The 23,926-nt window shown below is 43.6% G+C and overlaps 1 protein-coding gene across 4 annotated transcripts in view; it reads right to left on the minus strand.

Moving 5' to 3' along the window:
- The window catches only part of OSBPL2 (oxysterol binding protein like 2), a 33,553-nt gene extending 21,189 nt beyond the window's left edge, over positions 1-12,364 (minus strand). Inside the window, exons 1-3 of one of the 4 annotated variants that reach the window (XM_015647726.2) lie at positions 12,285-12,332; positions 11,339-11,427; positions 1,196-1,360 (exon numbers count right to left, since the gene is read on the minus strand). In XM_015647726.2, coding sequence (XP_015503212.1) covers positions 1,196-1,232 — 37 coding nt within the window. In that variant the 5' untranslated portion in view covers positions 1,233-1,360; positions 11,339-11,427; positions 12,285-12,332. Of the gene's footprint in view, positions 1-1,195; positions 1,361-11,338; positions 11,428-12,000; positions 12,019-12,284 lie in introns of those variants that run through there. The other 3 variants (XM_015647729.2, XM_015647728.2, XM_015647730.3) reach the window with 3 other exon arrangements.
- Between the last annotated feature and the right edge of the window lie 11,562 nt (positions 12,365-23,926).

Here is a 23,926-nt window from a genome sequence, read left to right on the forward strand (position 1 = left end):
ACAGACCTTGTGTTAAGAGGCATATTTCTTTTCACACCTCTTTCAGTGGAAAAACAAAAAATCTAGCTCATTTATGGCAGTGACCCTGAGCTCTTGAAACTGAGAGATTACTAGTGACATACAGAAACAACCCATTGTGTTTTCAAGATTTTAATGGTACAATGGTTTGATTTTACTGATGAATTTGGAGTACCAGACCCCATCACTCCCAGCTGGCATGAACACAAACCAAATTTCCTTCTCTCCTCTGTGACATAGTTGTGACAAGTCCTGTACAGTCTGCTGTCAGTCACACTGCTTCACCCAGCCCCCTCTGTTTACTCCTCACATGAATTTCCAACCACCCATGTCTAAGTCTACCTTACCCACTTCTATCTGCCATGCTATTTCCATTCCTTTCACACTCACCATTATTCTCTTCCCCTTCCTGAGATTTTACATTAACCACTGTACACTCAGTACTTCTCCTTTCACCTCTGCTACAGGATTTCTCAAGAGACATTTAAGTGGAAATCTTTACAATTGTTTAAGATCTTTAAGAGGATTTCCTTTTTCTTTATTAAAATACTTCACGCATTTTATTTCACCACTAAAGCTATCTAAAGCTCTTATAAATAACTATTCATCCTTATTAGTTGAAAGCAAAGCATTATTTGATACACTGCTCAAGTGTGAAGTGATTCATGTTTGCTTTTTTAGAAAAAAATAGGACTGCAAAGACTTTTGGCTCCCTATCTTGAAAACATATTTTTACAGCAATTTGTTTCTCACTTGAAAAACATTTTCTGCTTCAATTCTTTAGGATAAGTTTTCCATTAAAATAAAAAAAAAAAAGAATACAATAACAATAAAAACAACCCACAGGAAATATTTCACCTTTCAAAGGATCTGCTTCTCAAGCTGCTATTAAATTGATTTTCACAGAAAATGAAAGCAAGACCTGGCCACTAAAGGACTGTTACAGTGATGAAATAATAACTGGCATTAAGATTTAACAAAAAAACCCCTCATTTCCAAGCCTGAACACGAGCTACAATTTTCTTTTTCTACTTTTCAGAAGACAGCGCTCTAAGTTTTACCAACACAAGTTTACTTTTGATTTATTATTAACAGCTATATATTACCAGCCCCTTAGCACACACACAATGTAATTTATAGGGGTTTTCTTGCCCTTGGCACTGTGCCCATCACTCACCCGTAACGGCATCATAAAACTCTTCTTCACTGTTCATCCTTCAGTGTGAAGTCTCTGTGCAGCCACTGCAGCTCTCTCTAATGCATCGTTGAATTTGATTTAGAGATTAAGTATCTGTGTGCTGTCAGGGTCTTCTTTTGCAAATACCCAGCTGCTTTAGATGATCTATTTGACAAGACAGGGAAACAGAATTAGCAGCTTCTCCTGTGGATGAACACTCACACTTGACAAACACTAATTTTCCTGTTTCTTCACATGGCAAAAGATGGCTTTTTGCATTCATAAATAAACAGCTTTCTTTGATACCACAGTAATTTTGAAGACAACTACAACCTGCCACAAGAACAGCTGATTTACTGTGCCACACTTCTCTCTGTTTAAACACTTCATACACATTATTGTAAAATGTATCTTATTTACAGCAAGTTCAATTTCAGGCAAATACAGCTAGAAGAACAGAGAACTGTCAGAAGAAAAAGCCAGCTGGCAAACCAAAAATTCTCCTTAGCAAGAGGATAAGCTTTGCTGCATCCTTAACCAAGAAATCTGGGAACAAGAACCTTGGTATCTCAAAGTCTGACCACTGCATGAAAATATTTGGTCTGACTCTACATCATGCAATCAGTGACCCTGAGAGAAGTTTTGTCAGGCTACTGCTATGCACTCTTGAAGAGACAACCAAAGATTTTTCCCTCTAGAAGGAATGGAAAGAACCAACTTTTCCTCAGTAGAACCACACACTCTGCAAATAACTTACAGATTTATGTATCATTCCAGCTCTACTTTACAGATAGATTAAATTAGATTTTTTTCCAGATGGTTGGCAATGGCATATCGCAAATATTTTTACCTCACCCAATTTTAGTTTAAGGAGAAGAATGAGAAAATTTCGTTTTCACTCTCATAAATGTTCACCAGGTTCCAACAACGAGCCAAGTACACAGCAATAAATGACAGCATGGCAATGCTATCGATATCTCCTCCAAAACAACCTCAATCTGTCAGTCTCAATTTTTTCTGATCCTGAAGATTCCACTGTTTTGTGACAGTAGTTTCTCCAGAGTAATTATAACTTGCACAATTCCATTCCAATTAAGAGTAACAAAGCCAGAAGTGCACTCTGCTCCTAGGAGAAGAGTTTACTATGTTTGAAGCCAATTCCTTATTTTTCTCTGCAAGAAACCAGACTGTGTTCCAAGTCTTTTTCCCCTCACTGCCCAGAACAAAAGTTGTTTGAATGTCTCACATACATACAGTTCTTCTATCTGTCCACTCAGAGGGAGGAGCTAAACCAGCCCATTATGAGACTCATGTAAGTTAATTAATTTAGTGTTTGCCTTGAAGCATTTTATGTCTTTCAATGATATCAGTTTGTCACTTTTCCCTTGGGAACCTCCCATCTCCTTGCTACTATAGGATTTTATATCAATCTCTGTATCAGCAATATCATATTTACAAGTCCTCACTCTCCAAATATCTTTGAAGATGCAAACATTTATGCTTTCAATTGTCTGCAAGCATTGCATCCTTCTAGCAACACAGCTGCCAGTATTTCCAGGAGGAAACATATATATATACAAAACACAGCTCTCATGATCAGGACTACAATGACATTATTTTCTCCATGTTTTCTTGCATCTTCCCTTTTTCTGTTTGGTCTTGTATAGAAGGCACTATAAAATAAAAATTATTACTTACAAAACTGTCAAATATCATTAAGAGCCCTAGAATAAATAAGGTCATAGAGATGAATGCCAGTTTCTCCTCTCCCCTCTCGTGCACAATAATAATTGCATTACAAAAGGCCTTGTGGAGCTACATCCCACAGTGTGCAGTTTCACTGCAGAGACAATGCAGCTCTCTTATAAAAACACTCACCAAGAACAAATGAAGAGACCAGAATCAGAGACAAATGAAAAGCAGAGTTATGTTGTGCTCTCCTGACATCTATCTCACACCACACCTGAAACTCACTGCTATTTGAAAGTTCAATCATATGCCTGTAAGTTATATACAAAATATTCACTGAAAAAATTTTAAATAATTACAGTCACAAATTTTCCTAAGGTGTTAGGAACATTTTAAAAAGGAAAAAAATAATATATTTTGCTGAGTTACACTAGGAATAACTTCTCGCTTGTATCACTTCTTTTACATTCTGTTCTTTTATACAGCAGAGATTAACATGAATTTACATGCAGCTGAACACGCAGTGATAACAGCATTCAGCTTTCATGAGCCAAAAAGCTGGGATTAAATCCTGTTCTCTAACTAAGAGCAACAGCAAAAGTTACTTTCAACAAGGCTGAAATACCAGGAGACAAAAACATCCTGGTGGCTTCATATTCAGTATCTGTAATCTATATTTCCTCCTCCATTCCCTGATGTTCCCAGAAGAATTCACCTGCACACCAAGTGTGGTTAGCAGCTTTTATCACAATTGCCATTGAAAGAAGGGTGCAACACTCCTGTGTCAGACAGATCTTCAAGAGCTCAGGACCAGCTGCTGTCCTGGAAAAATCTTTCATAAAGCATAAACATCCTGTCATGGTCTCACCTTTCAGTCCTAGAGCGCAGAAGAAACACAAAGTCTGTTTGGACATTCCTGCCTTCCAGAACCACAGGAGAGGGAACAAACAGAAAGGGCTGCTCCTAAACACCAGACAGATCCCAAAGGAGCTCAGGAGCAAACTCCCCTCTCCCAGTGACCCCTTGATGCAGAGGGTAACAAATGTTCATCCCACACACAGTCCCAGCCAGGGCCCCATGGCCAAGGAAGAACAAAGTGGTAGCAGCTCTGTCGATCAGCTGGTTGTGAACAATGTCACACCAAGTGATCTGTCAGGCAGAGCTGAACCTGTCACTCGGCAGTGACACGTCCCAGGTGATTTGGCTGCCACTGCTCTGCTTTCCAAAGCTCTGTGCAGGCCACAGTGTCCCCTACAAGGTCACAGTCCCCAGCAGAAGAACATACACGAATTCTCTTCCAGAAATACACCAGTCTCAGACCTGTCTCTTATACACATCTACAGTCTCAGACTCTGCACAATTCCTATTTTAAACCATTTCCTCCCACTTGAACTTATTTTTAAAACCAGGACAACAAAAGCACAAGACTTTGCAAATCACTTTATAAACTGCCTAATTTGCTCCACGCATTTTGTGACGTGCATGTGAGCATCTCTCTGAGAGGAGATGCACATTCCACCTTCAGGGCTGCTCTCCAAAAACCAGCGTGTGGGAATCCACTGCCTTTATCTTGGTAAATTAGTAATCCCTCAAATTTGTCACTTCGTAGGCTTGTTCCTTCTAAAATTTCACTGCTCAGGAGAAAAATAACAAAAACAACCAACTTATTTCAACCATGATCCTGGGATCCAAGGAACTTCTACAGCAATTCAAGTACCCCAAGTACTTGTACCCCTGTAAGAGTTTAAATCTCTAACTACCCTAAATTAATTCGACTAGTTCCTCCATCCTAACTTGTTCTTCTAGGTTAATCCTCAACAAAGACCCAGCTGGATAACCAAAAGTTACTCCTCCTTAAAGAAACATTTACATTTCTATAGAAAGACCAGCATTCACAATGAGCAGCTCACTGGGCTGGAATGTGGCTCAGCAAGCTCAGGTTTGAAGCTGGCCAGGCATAGCTGCAGTGCCTTTTTCCTCCAGACCTCAAGCTGAAATTTCTCATCATGCAGCAACTCTGGAAAGCTTTCCTGACATCACCCTTCTAAATTAAAAATCCTATTTTTTTTTTTTTTTTTTGCTTTGAAAGCACATGTTAGCTGTACATGACATAAAACCCTTGGTCCTATTCATTACATAGATGAATCTATTTGTGAAATCCAGGAGCATTTAAGTAAAACCAAGTACAGAATCAATAAGCAGTCATTAAAATAACCACAGAGGTTCACCAGCAGGAGCAGGTAGGGTTTTAGGAGTTCAATACCCTGGAATTAAGAGTGCCACCAAAGAATTCATGAACTAGCACATTCATCAGGTTTTTCACATGCCTAACAAGGTTTTGTTGGGTGTGCACTTCCACGGCAAATTTGAAAATCATTTAAGTTTTTTAATGTAAAAAGAAAAAAACTGCAAGAAATTAAGAAAAAGGAATAAGGAAAAAAAAGTCACTTGGGACCTTCCTCATGAAAAAACATTTTCATCACTTTGATATGACAAGGACAAGGAGGAATGTGAATTTTCAAACTGACAGAGGGCAGGTTCACATTATATATTTAAATGAAATTCTTCCCTTTGAGGGAGGTGAGGCCCTGGCACAGGGTGCCCAGAGAAGCTGTGGCTGCCCCTGGATCCCTGGAGGTGCCCAAGGCAGGGATGGATGGGGCTTGGAGCAACCTGGGATAGTGGAAAGTGTCCCAGCCCATGGCAGGGGGTGGAATGGGATGAGTTTTAAGGGCCTTTCCAGCCCAAACCATTCTGTGATTCTGTGACATCCTGAATGTACCTGTTGTCCAGAAAGAGATTCCCAAAGAGCTAACAGAAGATCAAACATCCACATCCTTCATAATAACACCAAAAATAAGAAATGGAGGAAAAAAGAACACAAAATCCTTCAGTCTACAACATAACTGGTGAAATAAGAGCCAACCCCATCATCTTTTGAGTTGCCAGCTGAAATAAAACATAGCTGTAGTACTTCAAGAGATAGAAATAAATAACTTGAAGATAAATATTCATGTGTGTTTAATTCATACACATCTCCTGAAAACATCAAACTGCAGTGTTTCATCTCTGAATGAAAGCTTCAGCAAGGATGAATCTTAATTGACTCACGAAATTAGGTTACCAGCAACACTGGATCTAAAACATCTACAAAAATTAGCCAAGAAGCAAATTTAATTGGCAATTTAGATTAACTGTTACGCACTCAAAATCTCTTCAGCCAGAGAACAGCCACACAGACTGCAGAATCCAGGAGAGGATTCTCTTCACCAAGTCAGATTTGTTTCTTACTCCAAAGTTTGAATATAACACCATCTGCCAGATGTCTTGGCACGATAAAGCTCCCTCTGCAACCACAGCAAGAGAACGGCAACTTCCTTCTCAAATCTGTTAAATAAAGTGCAGGGAGGCTGAGTGAAGAGGACCAGCTGAACACTCAGCCCACTGTCACTTTTCCATTTCTTTGGAGATTGCAGCTGTCCCTACCACAGGCTTTTATATAGTTGGGAGTCATTAAATGGCCTGGGGACAGTTCAGTGCCAGCACTTGTAACAATGATGACAACAAACTGAACATCTGAAAGGTTAGCTCTGAACAAATGAGCTGAGTGATTTATGGCAGGCAGAACCATGTGCTGTTCTCTCAGAAATACCAATTTTTGGTGATGCTTCACATCAGGAATTAAGAGAAAACTGAAACACTACAAGTCTGGCTTTCAAAGGAGTAAAGGCCACAAAACTTGTTTCTGCACCAGTACAAATGACAGTAATTGTCCCACACACTAATCACTGTCCCAGCCCAAAGCTCCAGTGCTGCTACCAGAAACATTTATTTAACATAAAAATCGTAAAGATGAATCTGGACAGAAAATATCCCCCCAGAATGGCACTCAATTATCTATGGAATCAATGGCTATTCCCCACTTCAGCCAAAAATTCTGTTCTACAGCCAAGGATACCGGCTTGCAGAACTTCCCTCAAATCTAACAAACAGATCAAGGAAACTTGATTCCAGCAGATTAATATTTTTTGATGCAAAACACTTCATTGAAATTCATACAGAATCCTGTAAATGTTCTCCTTTCTTAACACTACCTCAATATCTGAGACATTTTTCCACCTGAGAGCATCTGGTACAGCATTTGTCAGACTCTGTAACTTTCCCTTGGAAACTATTTCACAGCCCATGACTGAAAAAAATGACAAAATTCTGTTCTGCACACCTCTCCACGCACGATGCATAATGCTAGGTTTGATCAGGAGTGATAAATCAGCTCACTTCTAGCCACACTGTTAAAAAAAATAAATCACTCAATACTGTATTGTAAAACTCATTATTTCTTAGTTGTTTCCTAAGGATCTGTTTTATCTTGCTTGTAAGAGAGAAGGTGGGAAGTAATCAATAACTCCAAGCACAGTGGCTCTGGACAAAAGTGAAGTAGAAATATAATTAAGCATTTGGGAACACATCTCTGAAGATAAAATTAAGGATGCTTGGGTATTTCTCATCATAATGCAACCACCCCTGCAAATTTATCACTGAAGCTTATGAACATGAAGACAGTTACAGCACAAAACATCACTGGAGAAAACCCCTAGAACAGCAAAAACAGTTATATGTTTGAGTTCATAGATCTTCCTCCTCAAAGGCAGCTTTGTCTCTGTGGACTCATCCTCTGCAGACAGATGCAGGTTTACATCTGCACAAAGTATTTTCCAAATAATTTTCACAGAGACTCTTAGACAATTATGGTAGCAATTATACTGCAAATAAAGCAGGAGGATGACAGTGACTAAACCACTGCAAAGCCCTAGAGTATAAGAAATTGTATTTTTATGCCTGCCAGCAACTCCTCACACACAGATTCCCCAGCATGAGCTCCTGCACACAACTAACAGACTATTTGTGAGGGGGGTTTTAAGATGATACCACAAATTTGCAAAAGCTTCAGGAAGTCAGGGTTTATTCTGTGATTGAATATCCTTTAGAGCTGCATTTATAGTAAATACCTACTGGATTCCAATATAAGGTTGCAACTCCATTTGCTGTTGTCAAGACATTAAAAAAATAAAAACAAAATTAACTTTGACTCCTCAAGACAGGACAAATATCTCCATTTAGAGCCCAGTTCTAATAAAGAATCCACCCAGCTATCTGCTCAGTAACATTAATCCCCTTGGGTAACAAAATGTGCACAGCACTTTGTTTAAAGCAAAACGAGAGCATGTAAACAAAGTTATTTACACCTCTGAAGATGGGCAGCGTTTTTGTTCACTATTAAACAACCACTCAACAGCTTCATTCTTCTAGTGCAAAACCTAGAAAGAACCCATGCATGGGGCAGTTCTGCTCTCCTGGAAAAGTTCTCTTTCCAGTCAGCACATGCTGCTGAAGGGCCCCTTATGAACAGGCTGCTGAGAGAATTCCTCTGCAGCATTAACACACACAAGTTTCATCTCTGAGAGCTATTAAAGGGATTCTCATCCTCACTTGATTGCCCTGACAAGTTGTAGAGAGCAGAGGAGCTGGTTAGTGAGTTAGTGAGCTGAACAAGAGTGATGTGAACCACAGACACCTCAGATTTCACACACTTTACCACCTTCAACCTCCACTGCCTGTCAGTACCACTAGAATCAAAACACAGTGAGATCTACTAACAGATTCTTCCGGGAGCCCTAAAATAATTTACTCAGAAGTGTAAAAATAACATCAGTAAAAATATAATGAAGTTATTTATTCAGTCATAAAACACATATCTTGACAAATACCCTAAGCATGCAAACTTTGCAATACCCCAGAGGTTGACAGCATCCCAAGAGCCTTCATCTCATCCAAAACTGACCAGCACAGCAAAGGAACTGGACTGGAGCAGGAACACCACAGACCAATTTGGTCTAACACCAAGCACAGCCATTACATGGCCAACAGAGCAAAGACAGTTTGAGTTTGGGACTATAAAACCAAGAGGGCCAAGTCTAAAAGGTCCAGCTCTGTTTCTGCAGCTGCAGGGACAATTCACCTTTTGTGCACCCTCCCTCTTACCAGATGGATAAACAAACTCATGAGGACAACACTCTGCAGCCTCTGCATTTTCTGAATGGAGAGCTGCTGCAATCTACTACAAACCTGTCTCATTAAATTATGTGCATAATAAAATATACTGAATTAATCTAAATGATCTGTCTAGACCAGCAAATGAATTTCCAATTGTAATTGTATTTAAGGAAAGAAAAAAAAAAATCAAGTTTAAGTAAGCTGTCTATTCTTGTAACTTATTGATCCTGAAAATTAAGATATTATCCTTGTGCACTGAATCAACAATACATTTTTAAAGAGTATAACTGAAAGTTATGGTAAGCCACATTTGACACATTTTAATTGCTTGTTGCTCTCCTGCAATTTGCTTTTACTAGCCTTTAAGGATACAAAGTAAATAATTACATCATCATACATTTGCACAGTAATTATTAAGATGCAAGGATTGAGACAATGAATTCTTGAATTCCAAGTTCTGTGCTAGTCTATTCCATAAAATAATAAAACCCATTAAAGATCTGCTATAAAGCATAACCTCTATTTTTTTTTTTTTTGCAACAGGAAAAACATCAAAAGTCCCCTATTTCCAAAGAGGCAGACACAGAGTGACCAACTTGTTCCTTGCTCTCACTTTCCAATTTATTCAGCTTGGAGAAGACACCCATGTGATCAGCTACATATTTGCAAGCTCAGCAACAGCAGTAAAGTTCTTGAGCACTCCATATTCAACACATACTCTCAGCATGCCTCATTTTGTGCATTTCTTCCAAGAATTGTAAGAACCAAACATTTTAGTTACTTCACAAAGAAGAGACTAAACACTAAGCATTTTACAACATCATACCAGTGTCAAACAGAGACATTTCCAAGAGGCAGGTGACAAAACTGATGCTGAGTGAAGGACTAGAAAAATGGCACCTTGTAAACAGAAGGCCTAGATATGAACAGCATGATGTAACACTGCATTTGTTCAAGGACAAGCTACTTCAAATACCAAAGCTAATAAATTATCTGCTTAAAAATTCAGCATACTTGCAGGCTAATCTTGCTTTCAAACAACAGCAAAAAAAAAAAAATCATCTGACTGGCACTACAAACAGTGATTTAAAAATATAGCGTTATCAAAGCAAAAAAAGCCTGATTGGGATGTCTTCCAGCCAATACTAAGATAACAGAAAGCAAAGCTTTCCACCTTTGTTCTAGGTCAGCATATGTGAAGTTCACACAGTAGAATTCCCAAGAAGAAGGACTGAAAGAAATACCAGTTGAAACAGGTCATAAGACCTGCCAGCAAATACGTATCATGGAAAGCAGTAACAGTATTAAAAGTGACTTAAAGAAAGCATCCAAGAGTGGAAACGATCTTGTGTGATCAGTTACCAAATAACTAATAACCATACTGCTTTTCAATATTTCATCAACTGAAAACTATCCCATCTAGTCTTTAACTACCTGTAGGAACAGGGCTTGTCATGTAATCACTATTTTTTATCTCAAACTTTTGCCTTCTGTTTCTAAGATTATTTTGTCATGGCTGAAGAGACAGTTCTGGAAGAAAAATGCCATATTTTTTCCTGGACAGCAGACATCTCAGCGTTTCCTTTTGAGGACTTCCTGAAGTTACAAAATCATCATGAGGTGCTGTTGATTCAGGAAAGCAACAATAAGAATCACTCCTGATTCTATCCCAAACTGCCCTCAGCTTTCTATCACATGGTCAAACATATGTGTGGCTCCACCACTATTTTAAGAAGAAGCTGTGTTTACTGTAACTGAAAACCCAAGGGGTTACTTAGGGGGAAAATCAGCGCTTGGAATTTCTTGCTTCCATGCTAGTTTAGCCAGTTCTCCTACTCCCATCCCACAGCACAGAGCTTCATGTTTGGAAGTGACCCAAGTCACTGCTTCCAGAAATTGCCCTGAGGTTTTAGAAGTCCCTGAGCACGCTAGTGTAAAGTTTGTTCAGAGGATAACACGTGTGGTCGCCCCCAGATGGTAACACGAACATGGATTTATAGAAGGTTAAGTTGGAATGATCAAATTTATTTTCCCTTGCATGCAAAGCTTTAGAAAAGTAATCACTATGGGAAGACTGGGGTAAATCAATACTGCAGATCCGTGCTTCCTTTTTACTTTTCCTGGAATCTCAGTGAAGGCTATGCAATTTAGCTGAGAAAATTCACGGTAAATGGAAGAAGTATCTGCTTACCCTCACCATGCTTTGGCAGATACTTCTGAGAGGAAACACAAGGTTATGGCACACATAAAAGCCAGGACGTGATTTTGAAACTACATTTGAAATTCTGGCCTGCAAGTGCTGCACGGTAACAAACTGCTTTCCAAAAGGAATCCTGAATCCAAACATACAGAGAACACAAACATGATCGATAACCAAATTAAATAAATGGCATCTTATACCTTTACTACCATGCAGAAGTTCTGGTGGCATGTTAATTAAAAAAAAGCCTTTTTTCCTGCTATTTTTCTCATCTTGCTTGTCTCCTTCTCTGTAAGAGAAACATCGAGTAGGTAACTGAAAAACAAAATAAAAAACAAAGCCAACCCCAAATAAACCCCAACTGCTCGCTGTGCTTCAGCTGTGACCTAAAAGGCCCCTTGAGGCTCCTGTACTGTGCTGAAACCGAGCCCAGCACAACCCTAAAGGGAGCCGGGTGTCGCAGGCTCCTTTGCTTAACTATCCAGCTGCAAAAGCAATCGGAGAAACACGGCAAAATTAGAAAAATCCAGCGCTGGGGCTGACGGAGCTGCACTGACCCGCACCCTCTGCACAGCCGCGTCCTTCAGCCCCCGCTCCCTGCCCGGCCCGGAGAGCACAGGATGGGGAGAACGGGCAGGGCTCGGCCCTGCATGGCATCGGGTACCGGGCACGGCTCTGCCCTGGATGGCATCGGGTACCGGGCACGGCTCTGCCCTGGATGGCATCGGGTACCGGGCACGGCTCGGCACCGGACACGGCTCGTCACCGGACACGGCTCGGCACCGGGCAGGATCACAGCACCGGGCAGGATTCACAGCACCGGGCAGGATTCACAGCACCCAGCACGGGCTCAGCACCTCACCCCGACGCTGCCGACGCTGCAGCTCGGGCCTGCGGCCCGCAGCGCCCCGAGACACCCGGGCGGGTCAAGGCACCCTCGGCCACCGGGATGGGAGAGAAGCGCTGGGGCAGGCGCTCCCCCGCCCGCCCCCGCCGCGCTGACAGCGCGGCCCGCTGAGGACGGACTCCCGAGCCGAGCCCGAACGGGGCTGTGGAGGCGGTGGGGCCGGCGAGGGGAGCGGAGAGCCCGAGGGAACGGAGCGGGGAGCGGAGCGCGGCGGCCCCGGGCCCGGCCCGCGGCGTTACCTGCACCGGCTCCAGCGACGGCACCGCGGACACCGAGGCGGAAGTGCGGCCCTGGCCGTCGTGGATTGACAGGCACCTCAGCCAATCGCAGAGCTCGGCCGCGCCCCGCCGTTGCCAAAGCGACGAATCAGCTCCCCCGTTCTCCGCTGGGAGGCGGGGCGAATGCTAATGAGGCGCCGAACCTGACCGCCCCGGGCCGCGCCACCGCTGGGGAGACCGCTGGCCAATGGCGCGGGGAATATGCAGATGAGGGCGTGGCTATGTAAATGAGGCGGTACCGGCAGCCCCCGCGGCGCCGAGCGGCTTCACCGAGCGCGTTCCCAGAGGTTTTTGGGGTTCCCCCCGCACGGATGAACGCCTTGTGGCTTCTCTCACCTGTGCGGTTTGTGGGACCCTTGTGACAGCAGCTGATTTCAGAGTGAAGCTTGGCTCGCTGCAAACTCAGTAGGAAGATGTGTCCTTCTGAATGAGAGGTGGAAGCCAAGGCTTGCTCTGCTTTCTCAGTCTCCTGATGGTCTGTCAGGGTGGGGGTCTTCAGCTGCATATTTACTTGTAGATGCTGTAATTAGATGAGGGCTAATATGAAATAAAGCAGATTCGTGGGGTTATATAACTTACAGGCCAGCACCCCTGTGATTATGAATTCCTTCATCCCACTGACATCCTCCATGCCCTGTCACTTGGAACGGCTCAGTGGACACCTCAAAACCCCAGAGAAATGGTCTACAAAGCCGTGTATGAGTATGAAATGGTAGGGAGTAAAGGAGGGAGATGAGACACAAATACATATCCTCAAAATTATTGTTTACCATTGATTCAGCTCTCAGTGCAAAGCAGATATAGGGATGAGCAGATTAATTCTGCAGCACAAACTCATTCATCAGAGTTGGATACAGATGTTCTTTAACAAGGGAATGGCTGCAAGGGCAGTGGGGAAAATCATCACAAAATCTGAACACTCCTTTGCTGCAGAGTTCCCTCCTGCCATCCCCAAATACTTTTGCTGGCACACTGTTAATTCTGGAGTATTACTCACCCCTAAACGGGCTGACAGCTCCTGGCCAGCAGCCACATGCTGACAATGTACGAGACAAGAATTAACACTGATAATGCTCCTTGCTCTGGCACAAGTGTAAGCATTTAATGAAACCTCCATGGGGAATTTCTCACACGTGTTGGGATTGAGGAGTGTTTCAGGGTGGGCACAGCTGCCTCCAAGGATGTCTGTTGGTCCTTCTCAACCCAGACTTGTCATAACCACGTGTTGTTTCACCCTTTCATGTACCCAAAGTTCTTGGACTCATCTTTAGGGAGCATAAATCTTTGGCACTAAAGGATAATTTGCATCGCTCCAAATATGTTTATAAGTTTTCCTGATTTGCCCAGAAATATATTTTTTCCCCATAAGCTCCAATTCAGCTACCCCTCTTGGATTGCTCAACATTATAAGTCCCAACATGAAGCACAGAAATATTTCTGCTGCAGCTTTTAAGCAAAGTCCCACAAACAGAAAGTAATCAGGAATTTATTATTTTCTGACAGTGCAGGCCTTTGTCATGACTAAGCAGCTGATCTGGAAGAGCTCTCCAGAAGGACCATGGCAAATCCACTGATTAGATGACCAAGATACACCGAATTTTTGTAGCTTTTTCTGGTCTTAATTGAAGGCATGGGCGTCCTTCTCCATGCCAGTTTGTAAGCATTTCAGTTAGATTTCCATGTTTAGCAAAAATGAGGATAATTGACAATTTCTTCCTTTGTTAAATATTCAGGGCTATTCTCTAGTAATCTTACACCATAAAACCCCAAAACTGGACAGGGAGAAGAATTTAACTCTGTATTTGTCTCCCTTCTGCACTGGCAGTGAGGGAAGAGAGCTTTACCTTCTAAAGGAGATGTTACGGAAATTTTCCCTTGTTGGCAAAGTTTTGCAATGTTAAAGTAATTAAACAGGGGGTTTACAGTGAAAAGCGTTGGGAAACCGTCTCAGGCATAGGTGTAACCATCAGCTCCACCTGTAACAAACCCAACTGCTTCCCTCCTGTGGAGAAACAAAATCCACTTAGAAAACTGATTGCAGCAAGCCTTGTCACTGCAGCAGACTTGGGAAACCTAAATGGTGATACAAGGGCAGAAAACGAAAAACCAAAAACATCTAGAGATGTTGATGTCGACAAATTGCAAGGAAATGTGGCACATTGCAGCAGAAATACTGATTGTCAGCAGTCAATCCATTGCCCATCGGACATAGGCAGAAACAAAGGCCTCTTCCCTCCTCCTCCGGATCACCCAGCAGCCAAAGCAGTCACTCAGTCCCAACATGTTTGGGCAAGTTGTCCAGCCCTGCCATGGGAAGCTCTTTTTAGTCCGTGACTCCTTGCCAGGGAGTTTCAAAACCAAACCCATTTGTTTAGTGAAGGCTCCAGCATCTCCAGCTCGGTGCTGCATGTCCCTGCTCCCGGCCGGAATTCCCAGCCCCCCGTGCCTCCCCAGCCTTTCAGAGCCACAGCAGTGTCCTTACAGCTCTGTGCCAAATGTCCTTGGAAACGCGCCCGGCGCTCCTGCTCACCAACTGCTTCACCTTACAAGAGTGAGGGGCTTGTCCGCACTTGAAAGATTTTTTTGGATTAAGGGACAGTGTGAATTGAAAGCAGAATGGGAATCCCAAAATATCTCTGGGGAAGAAAGGCACTGAGTTTTCAGAGCAGTTGATGGAACAGTTTTCAGGGTCTCTCTCTTCCTGCATCCCCATATGAGTGAGCCAGACACTGCTCTGCAAAATGGGAAATTCCAAATCTTCCAGAATCCAAATAATAAAGGTTTTCTCCTGCAGTCTACCTCATTTTAAAAGACGGGAATTTTGACTTCTATTACTGCCAATAGAATTCAAAATTCCCCTCTTTTAAAATGTGTTTCGTGCTGCTGGCACTGAAAAAAGGAAGATAGCGTGAAAGAGTCACAGAAATTTATTTAATATAAGAAAATATTAAAAAAGCACACATTGATAATAGTGATAAGGCTGTAATGAAAAACGTGGTAATGCTGAAACCACATGAATTTTAACCAGTACCTTGAAGAAAAGCAATTCAAGAGAAAAAGGAATCTGTAAATAATGAGGAACATGGCAAAAGCTGAATAAGTAGAAATAGCCAGTCTGTTAAAAGGCTGAATAAGCATGTTCTTTGTAATGGCATGGAAAGGAAAAGACACAACAGCCTGTATCCTCCGCTTCAGTGATAATTTCCCTGGGAGCTGCACCCATTCAGCTGAGGGCAATTCAGGGGCTGAGCCGCTTCCATTCAATATAAAATAAAGTTTCAGGAATCTCTGTGGTCAAAGTTGTGAAAGCTTAAAAAACCTGAAAGTGCGAGGGGCTTTCTGCAGGAAGCCAGAAAGTTTATTAAAAACATGTTTTCTCATAAAGTCTAGACACAATCACAGAATCACAGGATTGTAAAAGTTGGAAAGGACCTTTAAGATCATCAAATCCAACTGTCACCACCATGTTCAGCATTAAAGCATATAAAACACAACAGTGCCATATCCACAGGTTTTTGGAATGTGTGATGTACCCCTCTGCTAAACCCTGAATTCTTCTAGCTCCAGGTATGACTTCTGGTGCTGGAAAATCCTGTTCCTGGAGCTGAGTAGAAATGAGCAGGAGCATGTGCTTGGGATAAAAAATATTTGGGCCAAAGTAGCTCGCTTTCACACATCATCTTCCCTGGGATGGAAGTCCATGAGGTTTTTGCATATTCATGGCAGGGAAGATGGGGATGGATCAGACTTAACTCCCAACTTCAATCCTTCACACACCTGTACAGGATTTGGGGAGCTCACAAGGGGGTTACTGTGGAACCTGACTTTTAGGAACCCCCTCCCAATAAGGGCTGGTACATGTGAGCTTCAGCCTGATTCCAAGAATGGATCTGAAGAAACTTTATTTTACTTTCTTTTTATTTTGGCTGTGCACCACTGCTGCGAGTTGATCTGTCTTCAGTCAGTGATGCTTTACATACTAAGAGGTGTTCCTTTGTCAAACTTAGCCACAGAAACATCTTATTTAGAATTAATTCACACATCTGGGTTTAGCTATGTGTGCAGCAGCAAGGTGAGTGACCCCTGGACTCTTGGGACCACATTTCCCTCTATGATGTCAGTAGATCAATTCTGCAGCTCATGTGAGGCTTCTTTCTGGAAACTCAAGTCAATAGAAGTTAATTATACTTATTGATGCAAGGTCAGAATTGACGTGGGAGTAAAATTTAACCTGTCTGAGTGCTTCCTTGGTAACTTCCCTCTGTCACCGGCATCTCACTCAGGGAAGCAGCTGAGCAGGGTGGGTGTGCACGAGGCAGAGAGAAGGAAAGCTCCTCACAGACAACAGTGGAAGGAATATTTCCTTCTGGATATTCCCTGTGCCAGTTCAGACAGATTTCTACTGCCCAGGTTAGATGTTACTGGTGTTGGCCAATTTAATTTCATTATTCACTGAATTCAATACTGTTATTTCAGCAGCACAGGCTTTCCCTGAGGCAGCACCAGTTCCCCCTCCATTTTGATGGCTTTGTGGATGAAGGAACAGCAAAGAACTGTTTTCTGTGGCATGCACACGTATTTCCCAAGTGTTCCTGATGGCATATCTGCACTGTGCCCCCCTGGCAGAGGTCACAGCACAAAGACAGCTGCCCTGACACCCAGGCTGCCACCTTCTCACGATGCAGCAGAGAACTCAGGCACCCACTGACCCCAGGAATGGGTCAGGACAGTTCAGCCCTGCAGTTTTGCAAAAAAATCCCTGGATTTTAACCGTGTGACTTGTGACAACCAGCAATACTTACAAAAAGAAAAAAATTAAAACAGGAATAAAAGAAAAAAACCCACACTGTGTAAAGCAGTCTGTCAGCTGTGTTTACTGATATAGATTGTTTTAGCATGTCATTTTCTCTTGCTCAGTAAAATTAGCACCTTTGATACAGCAAATATTTATATATTACTTGCTAGAATTGTCTCCTGCACTTTATAACAAAGTCCTGTCCACTTGTCCCTAGGCAACCACTAGAACAAACTAATTAGTAATTACAAATTCACACATATGCATCAAAACAAGACCCAGGTTAATTTTACGGTGCCACTGTATTTTCTGTGCTTAAAAATTAGCATCTCAACTTTCCCAAAATAAATTATGCTAATGTACAGACTGGTTTTAAAAAGGTCTCATCATGAAATTCCACCCAAAAAAAAAAAAGGTAATGAAGTAAATAAGATATTTGAGCATGAACAAAAAGAAAAAATCAGATCCTGTCCCAGATCCTGTCCCAGATGGAGTTGGGAAGCTTGGCTCTGGATCTGAAGGCTGCTACACAAGAAATCCCCGACAGGCAGACAAACTAATGTACCTCCCTCATCAGCTTCTGTGTCAGCTACAGCTGACTCTATTTACTTTTAGCCCAGAGAAGGAGCTGGGAGCAGAAGGAAAAGAAGAGAAACCTTCATTGATATTCACAATGCCGTCTTACATGATCAGCATTATTTTTGTCCAAGGAAGCTCTTTCAGAAAATGGGAGAAAACAAGTGATGAGGTGGAAGAACGGCCATCAGAGGGAAAGAAAGGACTCTCTTGTGGAGGAAGGAGTTTGTTTTATTTTGTATTAAAGTACCATGAATCATTTTGGTTTCTGTTTGTATACTGGGTATCAGAAGAGTGAGGTGGATTCAGTCCAAAGAAAATCCACTTTTTTACCTTAACAAAGCTAAATGTCAAATTAGATACCTCTAACAACAAAGGTGGGTTGGTGGAAATTGCAGCTCACCCTGATGGCGAAAATCCCCACTTGTCCCCATTTCCATGCAAAAGAAACGATGTCCTGAAGCCAGAGCAGGGGTGGAAATCCAGGCCCTGGGGGTTGGCAGGAGAGCTGCTGCCCGTGTCTGCCTGCCTGGGCTGGCCAGCGCTTCCCAAACTCCGCATTCCCGGCCATCCGGCCCCACGGCAGCAGGAAGGAGCCCTGCCAGCTGGCTGCCTGCTGAGGCTTCCAGCAATGAGGGACCATTCTTCCTGCAGCACTGCCCAGGGTTCACATTTCCATGGGTTCTTGTCTCCAGGGATGGGAACCTGGAAGGAGGAGAAGCCGCTTTACCTGCGCCCGGCCGCTCTGGATGCAAAGCACAATGGTATTTTTCCAGCCTTGCCATTCTGGAGGGGATTTTGCAAGTTCTCTCTCCTTGTTTACACTGAGTGAGGGTTTCTCCCTGGCTGACAGAGCTCATTTTTGGCTCCAAGCATGGCATTTACACTGCTGGGAATAATGTCCAAGAAGGCACGACAGACAGGAAACTTCTAATTGACCACGATGTGATTCATTGGGAGGCTCACGCTCTCTGAGTTAAAACAGCATCAATAAAAAAGAGAAATCACTGAAACCCCCAGGCTGTCTGGCAATCAAGTGCCCCAGCAGCCTTGACCTGCTGTTGTGGGATGGCCAGGGCTGTTTGCTGCAGGTGCAGCTGGGCTGGAGCTGCTGCAGCCCCTCACATGCAGCTCAAGCAGGGTCCAGCAATGGCTCTCCAGATGCAGCCACTGCTTCTTGGGAAGTGGATTTGCACAGACCAGGAAAAACAGCCCTTCTGTGGGAGCATGGAGGCAGAAGGAGTAAAGACTGAGGCAGGAAGGAGTGGGGTGAGGAAGGAGCCAATGAGCCTCACGTTTCCTCAAATTAGTCATAGAATCATGGGATTTCCTCAGATTAGTCATAGAATTATAGGATAGCTTGGGTTAGAAGTTTTGGTCTATTCCTACAAGTAGACCAGGTTGCTGAAAGCCCTGTCCAACCTCACCTTGAACACTTCCAGGGATGGAACATCCATCACATCCATCACTTCTCTGGACAACTTGTTCTGGTATTTTACCAGGCTCTTTGTCATTTTTTTCCTTAATATCTACACTGAATCAATCTCTTTTTTTAGTTCAAAGCATCACCCATCCTTGGCAGTGCTCAGATCACCCTGGGAGTTCTTCTAACCTGGAGAGAGATGAGTCTGGAGCAGCCCTGTGCCAAGAGAGGAGACACAAGTGACCTTTCAGCCAGAGTAAACTTTATTCAGGTTTTATTAGGAAGAAAGCATTATCTGTTCACAAGAGCAGCCTTGTGAGGCTGCACATGCTCTCACTGCCTCAGGCAAACAGAAGTGGAAGGACTTTTTCCTATCTTTTGTGTGTGCAGCCACTATTTAATGTAAATGTACTTACCAGAAATTGAATAACTCCCACACCAGTAATTTTATACCCATCCAACATTTAAATTATGAATGCAATAATCTGCAGCACCACGACTCATAAGGCAAGGCTAGAATTCCCGAGGCAAGAAAAGCCTATTTTTAGAACTTTGCAGTTGAGATTTTTACTAGATGTAGAAATTTGCTCCCTTCTGCTGCCTCAGGGGTTAATTTGCATGCAAAGTTTCAGGGTTTTGTTTTTCCTGAAACCAGCAAAATAAACAAGCTGCTTTCGGGGGAAGGAGTGTGAGAAGAAATCCCCATGCCCGGGTGAGGGATTGCCTAACAGGGTTACTCTGAGGCAGAGAAGTGATGAAATTGGTTGTTCCTCTGAGAGCATCCCCTGGCTGGGCTGTTCCTTGCCTCAGGAGTGGTGTGTGTTCCCCCTGAGCAGGGACTCTGCTGGAATCATTCCATCTTTAGTAGCTGGCAGCAGTTTCACAGAAGATGCTCCTGACTCATATTTGCAAATGTCATTTAAAATCTTGGGTTATTTTCTTCACTATGTTTCTTAAGGGTTTGTTTTTTTAATCTATTTCAGGGACTTGGTGTCTTGTTGCTTTTCTTCTCTGTGTGGTACCAAGGAGAGACCAAAGCAGTGCAAAACTCCTGTTTCCCTCTGTGTGTGGCAATAGCAGAAAACAAATGTGAAAAAAGGAGCAGAGGCACCCCAATAATCAGAAGCTCCTTTCTGCTGGGCCCCACGAGGGATGTGTGTCATGCAGAGAGCATGGAGGCAGCTCTGGTTCAGGCTGAGCAGCTCAGGGTTTCATCACTTTTTGTGTCACATGAAGGCATTTATCAGCAGGGCTTATAATAGCCGGTGGATGAGATGTTGTGCTCCTTCCAAATCAGGACTGTAGAGTAATGTTCTCCATGCCAAGCTCCAGCTGGAATTACAGCCTGGTGAGAAATCCCAGCCCTGGCACTCTCCTTCCTTGACAAATCACCCCAATGCCATTTCTTAATCAAAGGCTGCCAAAATGGGAGCTCTAACACCACCTTGCCTGCCCAAACCCAGCTGAGTGGCTGCTTGGTGGCAAGAGTTAAACAGTTATTTTGTCTCTAAATATCATCTGTGGACCATGTACAGAAAAAGATGTTAAATCTCTGTCTTCCAATACCCTGTGAAAGGCTCTAGCAGAGTAGGTGGACATTAATTTCCTCTCCTCTGCAAAGTAATGCACTGCTTTCCCCGATGTCATCAGGCTTTGGTTGTGCTTGAGGGAAAAAATATTAAAAAAAAAATAAAATAAATATTGTGGCAAATGGAGATGCAATTCTTTTTAAACATTGTCTTTTTGAGAGGTAACAGCAACAAAAATTACAAGAAGATGAAAGAGAAAAGAGGTTGTGCTCAAGGATAACTCAAAAATAATATGGGACAGTTGCTGAGCAACTCTCCAGTGCAAAGTATTGCTATTTTCTGGTCCCTTCCCCCATCTGCACAAGAGAGATGGTGTCTAGTTACTGGTCAAAGAAAAAGTCTGTGTGATTGCCTGGGTACAATTAGATCTAAGGTTTTTGCAAACAGCTCCTATCAATCAGCCTCTAGCCATTGATCTTACATCTAAAGCACTTATTGAGAAATAAATTATGTTTTTTTAATCTAATCCACTATTAAGGATTCCTTTCTTCCTTTTTGAGGCTGGGTAAATAAAATTCTTCCATCAGAACTTGCTTAATAATTATGCTGGACACACAGCGGACCAAATCCTGAGGGTGAAGCAAAGCGAGGACTCAGAAGCTAAAGGCTGATTTCTTTTTCTCTGGTCTTTTCTTTTTTTGTTGGAAGAGCTATTCTTTAACCAGGCATTGCACAGTGCTAAATGCATTCCAATAACCAGGGTATTGTCTGTTATCTGCCTCAAGCTGAGAAGCACATGTGCCACAGGGCCTGAGCACTTTACCTTTCTCCTCCCACGGTGGGTCCGTCCTTGTCCTGCTTTTGTGCAGCTGCTGGCACTTGGTTCCAGATGCAAAAGTGCTTTTTTCCTCCAGGAATGGATTGTCAGTATCCAGCATCAAGATTGCACTGAGACCATCAGATGGAGGGGCAGATGCTGTGACAGCTCCATAGCAGGGCTGGGACACAGCTCAGGTGATGCTGCCCCTCACTCAGAGATATTGAGATCTCTGATAACCATGGAAATATATTAATGTCATCTCATTTTATCACAGAAGGGAATAAATTCCTCCGCTCCACCCCAGCCTGCAGAAATGGAGGGGATCCCACTTTTCCATCTCCCTGTCCAGCAGGGCAGGATGGAGATGTGACAACCTCACATTGTGCTCCCCACTGGGAAGGGTCCCTGTGAGCACCCCAGGAGTGGGGTCAGCCACAGGGTCAGGGCCAACAGAGCCCCTGCTCCACTCCTCTTCCCAGGGGATGGACCTGAGGCAAAACAGATGCTTGACCCACAGCAACATCAGTGTGACAAGGCTTGCCCTGCTATTTCCCAGTGTGTTTTGTTTTTTTTTTAATACCCCTTTGAAAGCAGTGCAGCCAGCTCAGCTCTGCCTCTTGGATGCTGGCAGGCTGCCACCCTTTAATTAAGCCTGCTGTTATGTCTAATGCTGGTGGCAGCATTTCAGGGCACCAGCACAGAGGCTGTGGGAGTGGGAGCAGGAGATGAGGTGGCTGCAGAGCTGTGTGGTGACTCGGATGTTCGGGCTAACATGCCAAAGTAAAAGCGTTGATTTTAACCTTCTCACTGGTCAGATCAGCTTGTGAGCACAGATCCAGCCAGGCCACAGAAAAACTCCTTTTCCTGCAGGGAAGAGGGCAGCTGAGAGCAGAGAGCATTGGTTTGAAACCTCACCCCTCACTTCATGGCACCAAAGCGCTGCCAGAGACTCTCTGAAATCGCCTGGTACCTGGGTGTGTGCACAGAGCCAGCTCAGCAGCTCAGCACTCCACTCACCTTCAGCCTGTGCACAGGGACCACACCTGGGAGAATGGACCTGAGCTGAGCTTCCAGCCCAGCTGACAGGAGCAGGGATGGAGACAGGGACAGCTTTAGCATCTCTCCCTGTGCTGGAGGCCGGACTGCAGGTAAAGTCTGGGCAGTTTTCCCTCCACTTCTGGCTGGTCCACACAGAGCAGCTCAAATTCATGTGGTCCCCTGTCAAGTGCATCAACAAAGTGAGCTGTGGCCAGGTACATTTCACTGCTACACAGCCTCTTTGCTTCAAGTCGTGACTTGATTTCAGTGCATTCTTCAGCCTCAGTCCTCCTCACACAACTCCCAAGAGCACAACTCTGTTCCTTCCTCTCCTCTCCACGCAGCTGCTGTCGTTGTGCAGGATTGGATTTCAATGCCACTGTGCAATGACCATGCACAGGTCAGGATGATGAGGCACAGCCAGGAATGTGCAATCCCAAATCCAGGCTCCTGCAGCTCCCTGTCCCCACAGCCAGCCGTGGATGCTTTGGAAAATCAGCCTCGCATTGCAAAACACGTTGGGATGCAAACTGGGATGTGGGACTCTGCCACCACCAAGTGATCAGTGGAAAGAAGAGAGAACAGCCTGCTCACAGCAGCACTTGTACAACCTCAGACTGGTGCCCAGCACCCTGCAGTTTGTATTCTGCCTCTTGATCTCCAGCAGCTGTGCCCTGCTGCCCCTCCTGATCTCCATCAGGGCAGTTCATCCATCACTCCTCAGCCCCACAAAGCTGAGCTGATCTGCTTGCACATAATGCCATGGACAGAGATGTGTTGCAATTAAACACTCTCCTGGTTCTATGCTAATGAGAAGCAGGAGCAGAATGCACAATGGCAGATAATTGCAGGTGAACCATTACAGACACAAGCTTCCCTCTTCCTCATCCTTGCACTGTTTTTTCCACTGTTCCACACTTGCTGAGTGCCTCACACAGCAACCAGAGCTCTGAAGATGAGCAGAGCAATAATAAAGCTCTTTGAAGCACATCCCTGAAGCTCCATGAGCCCTGATCATCCCTTCATGCCATGTTTCTGCAGCCCTGCTGGCCAGGGTAGTGAGCAGGAGGTCCACTTCAGGTGGTCTGAGCTGCTAAAAGTAGTGTCATTAAAAAACCCAACTTAATCATGATAATTGAATTAAAGGAATATTGTGGAATATTTCCTGCTTGTTTTCAAGAGGGCTTGTAATATGCTAAAACTCTTTGAAATCCAGCTGCTGTAAATAGCAACTAATGTGCTTTCCCAATCACTTACCTTTCTTGCTCAATGCCGAGTATCTATTTAGGAACTGTTTTTCAAAACACTGTGCACTTTGCACAATTAATTTGGGGAAGTCTGTGGTGTGTCCCAATGCTCAAAAAGTGCTGTGAAAAGCTGAGGAGACCACATGTATGAAGTCAACCTATAGAAACAGATAAG

The sequence above is a fragment of the Parus major genome, chromosome 20 (genome assembly GCF_001522545.3).
Source record: "Parus major isolate Abel chromosome 20, Parus_major1.1, whole genome shotgun sequence".
Classification (NCBI taxonomy): Eukaryota; Metazoa; Chordata; class Aves; order Passeriformes; family Paridae; genus Parus; species Parus major.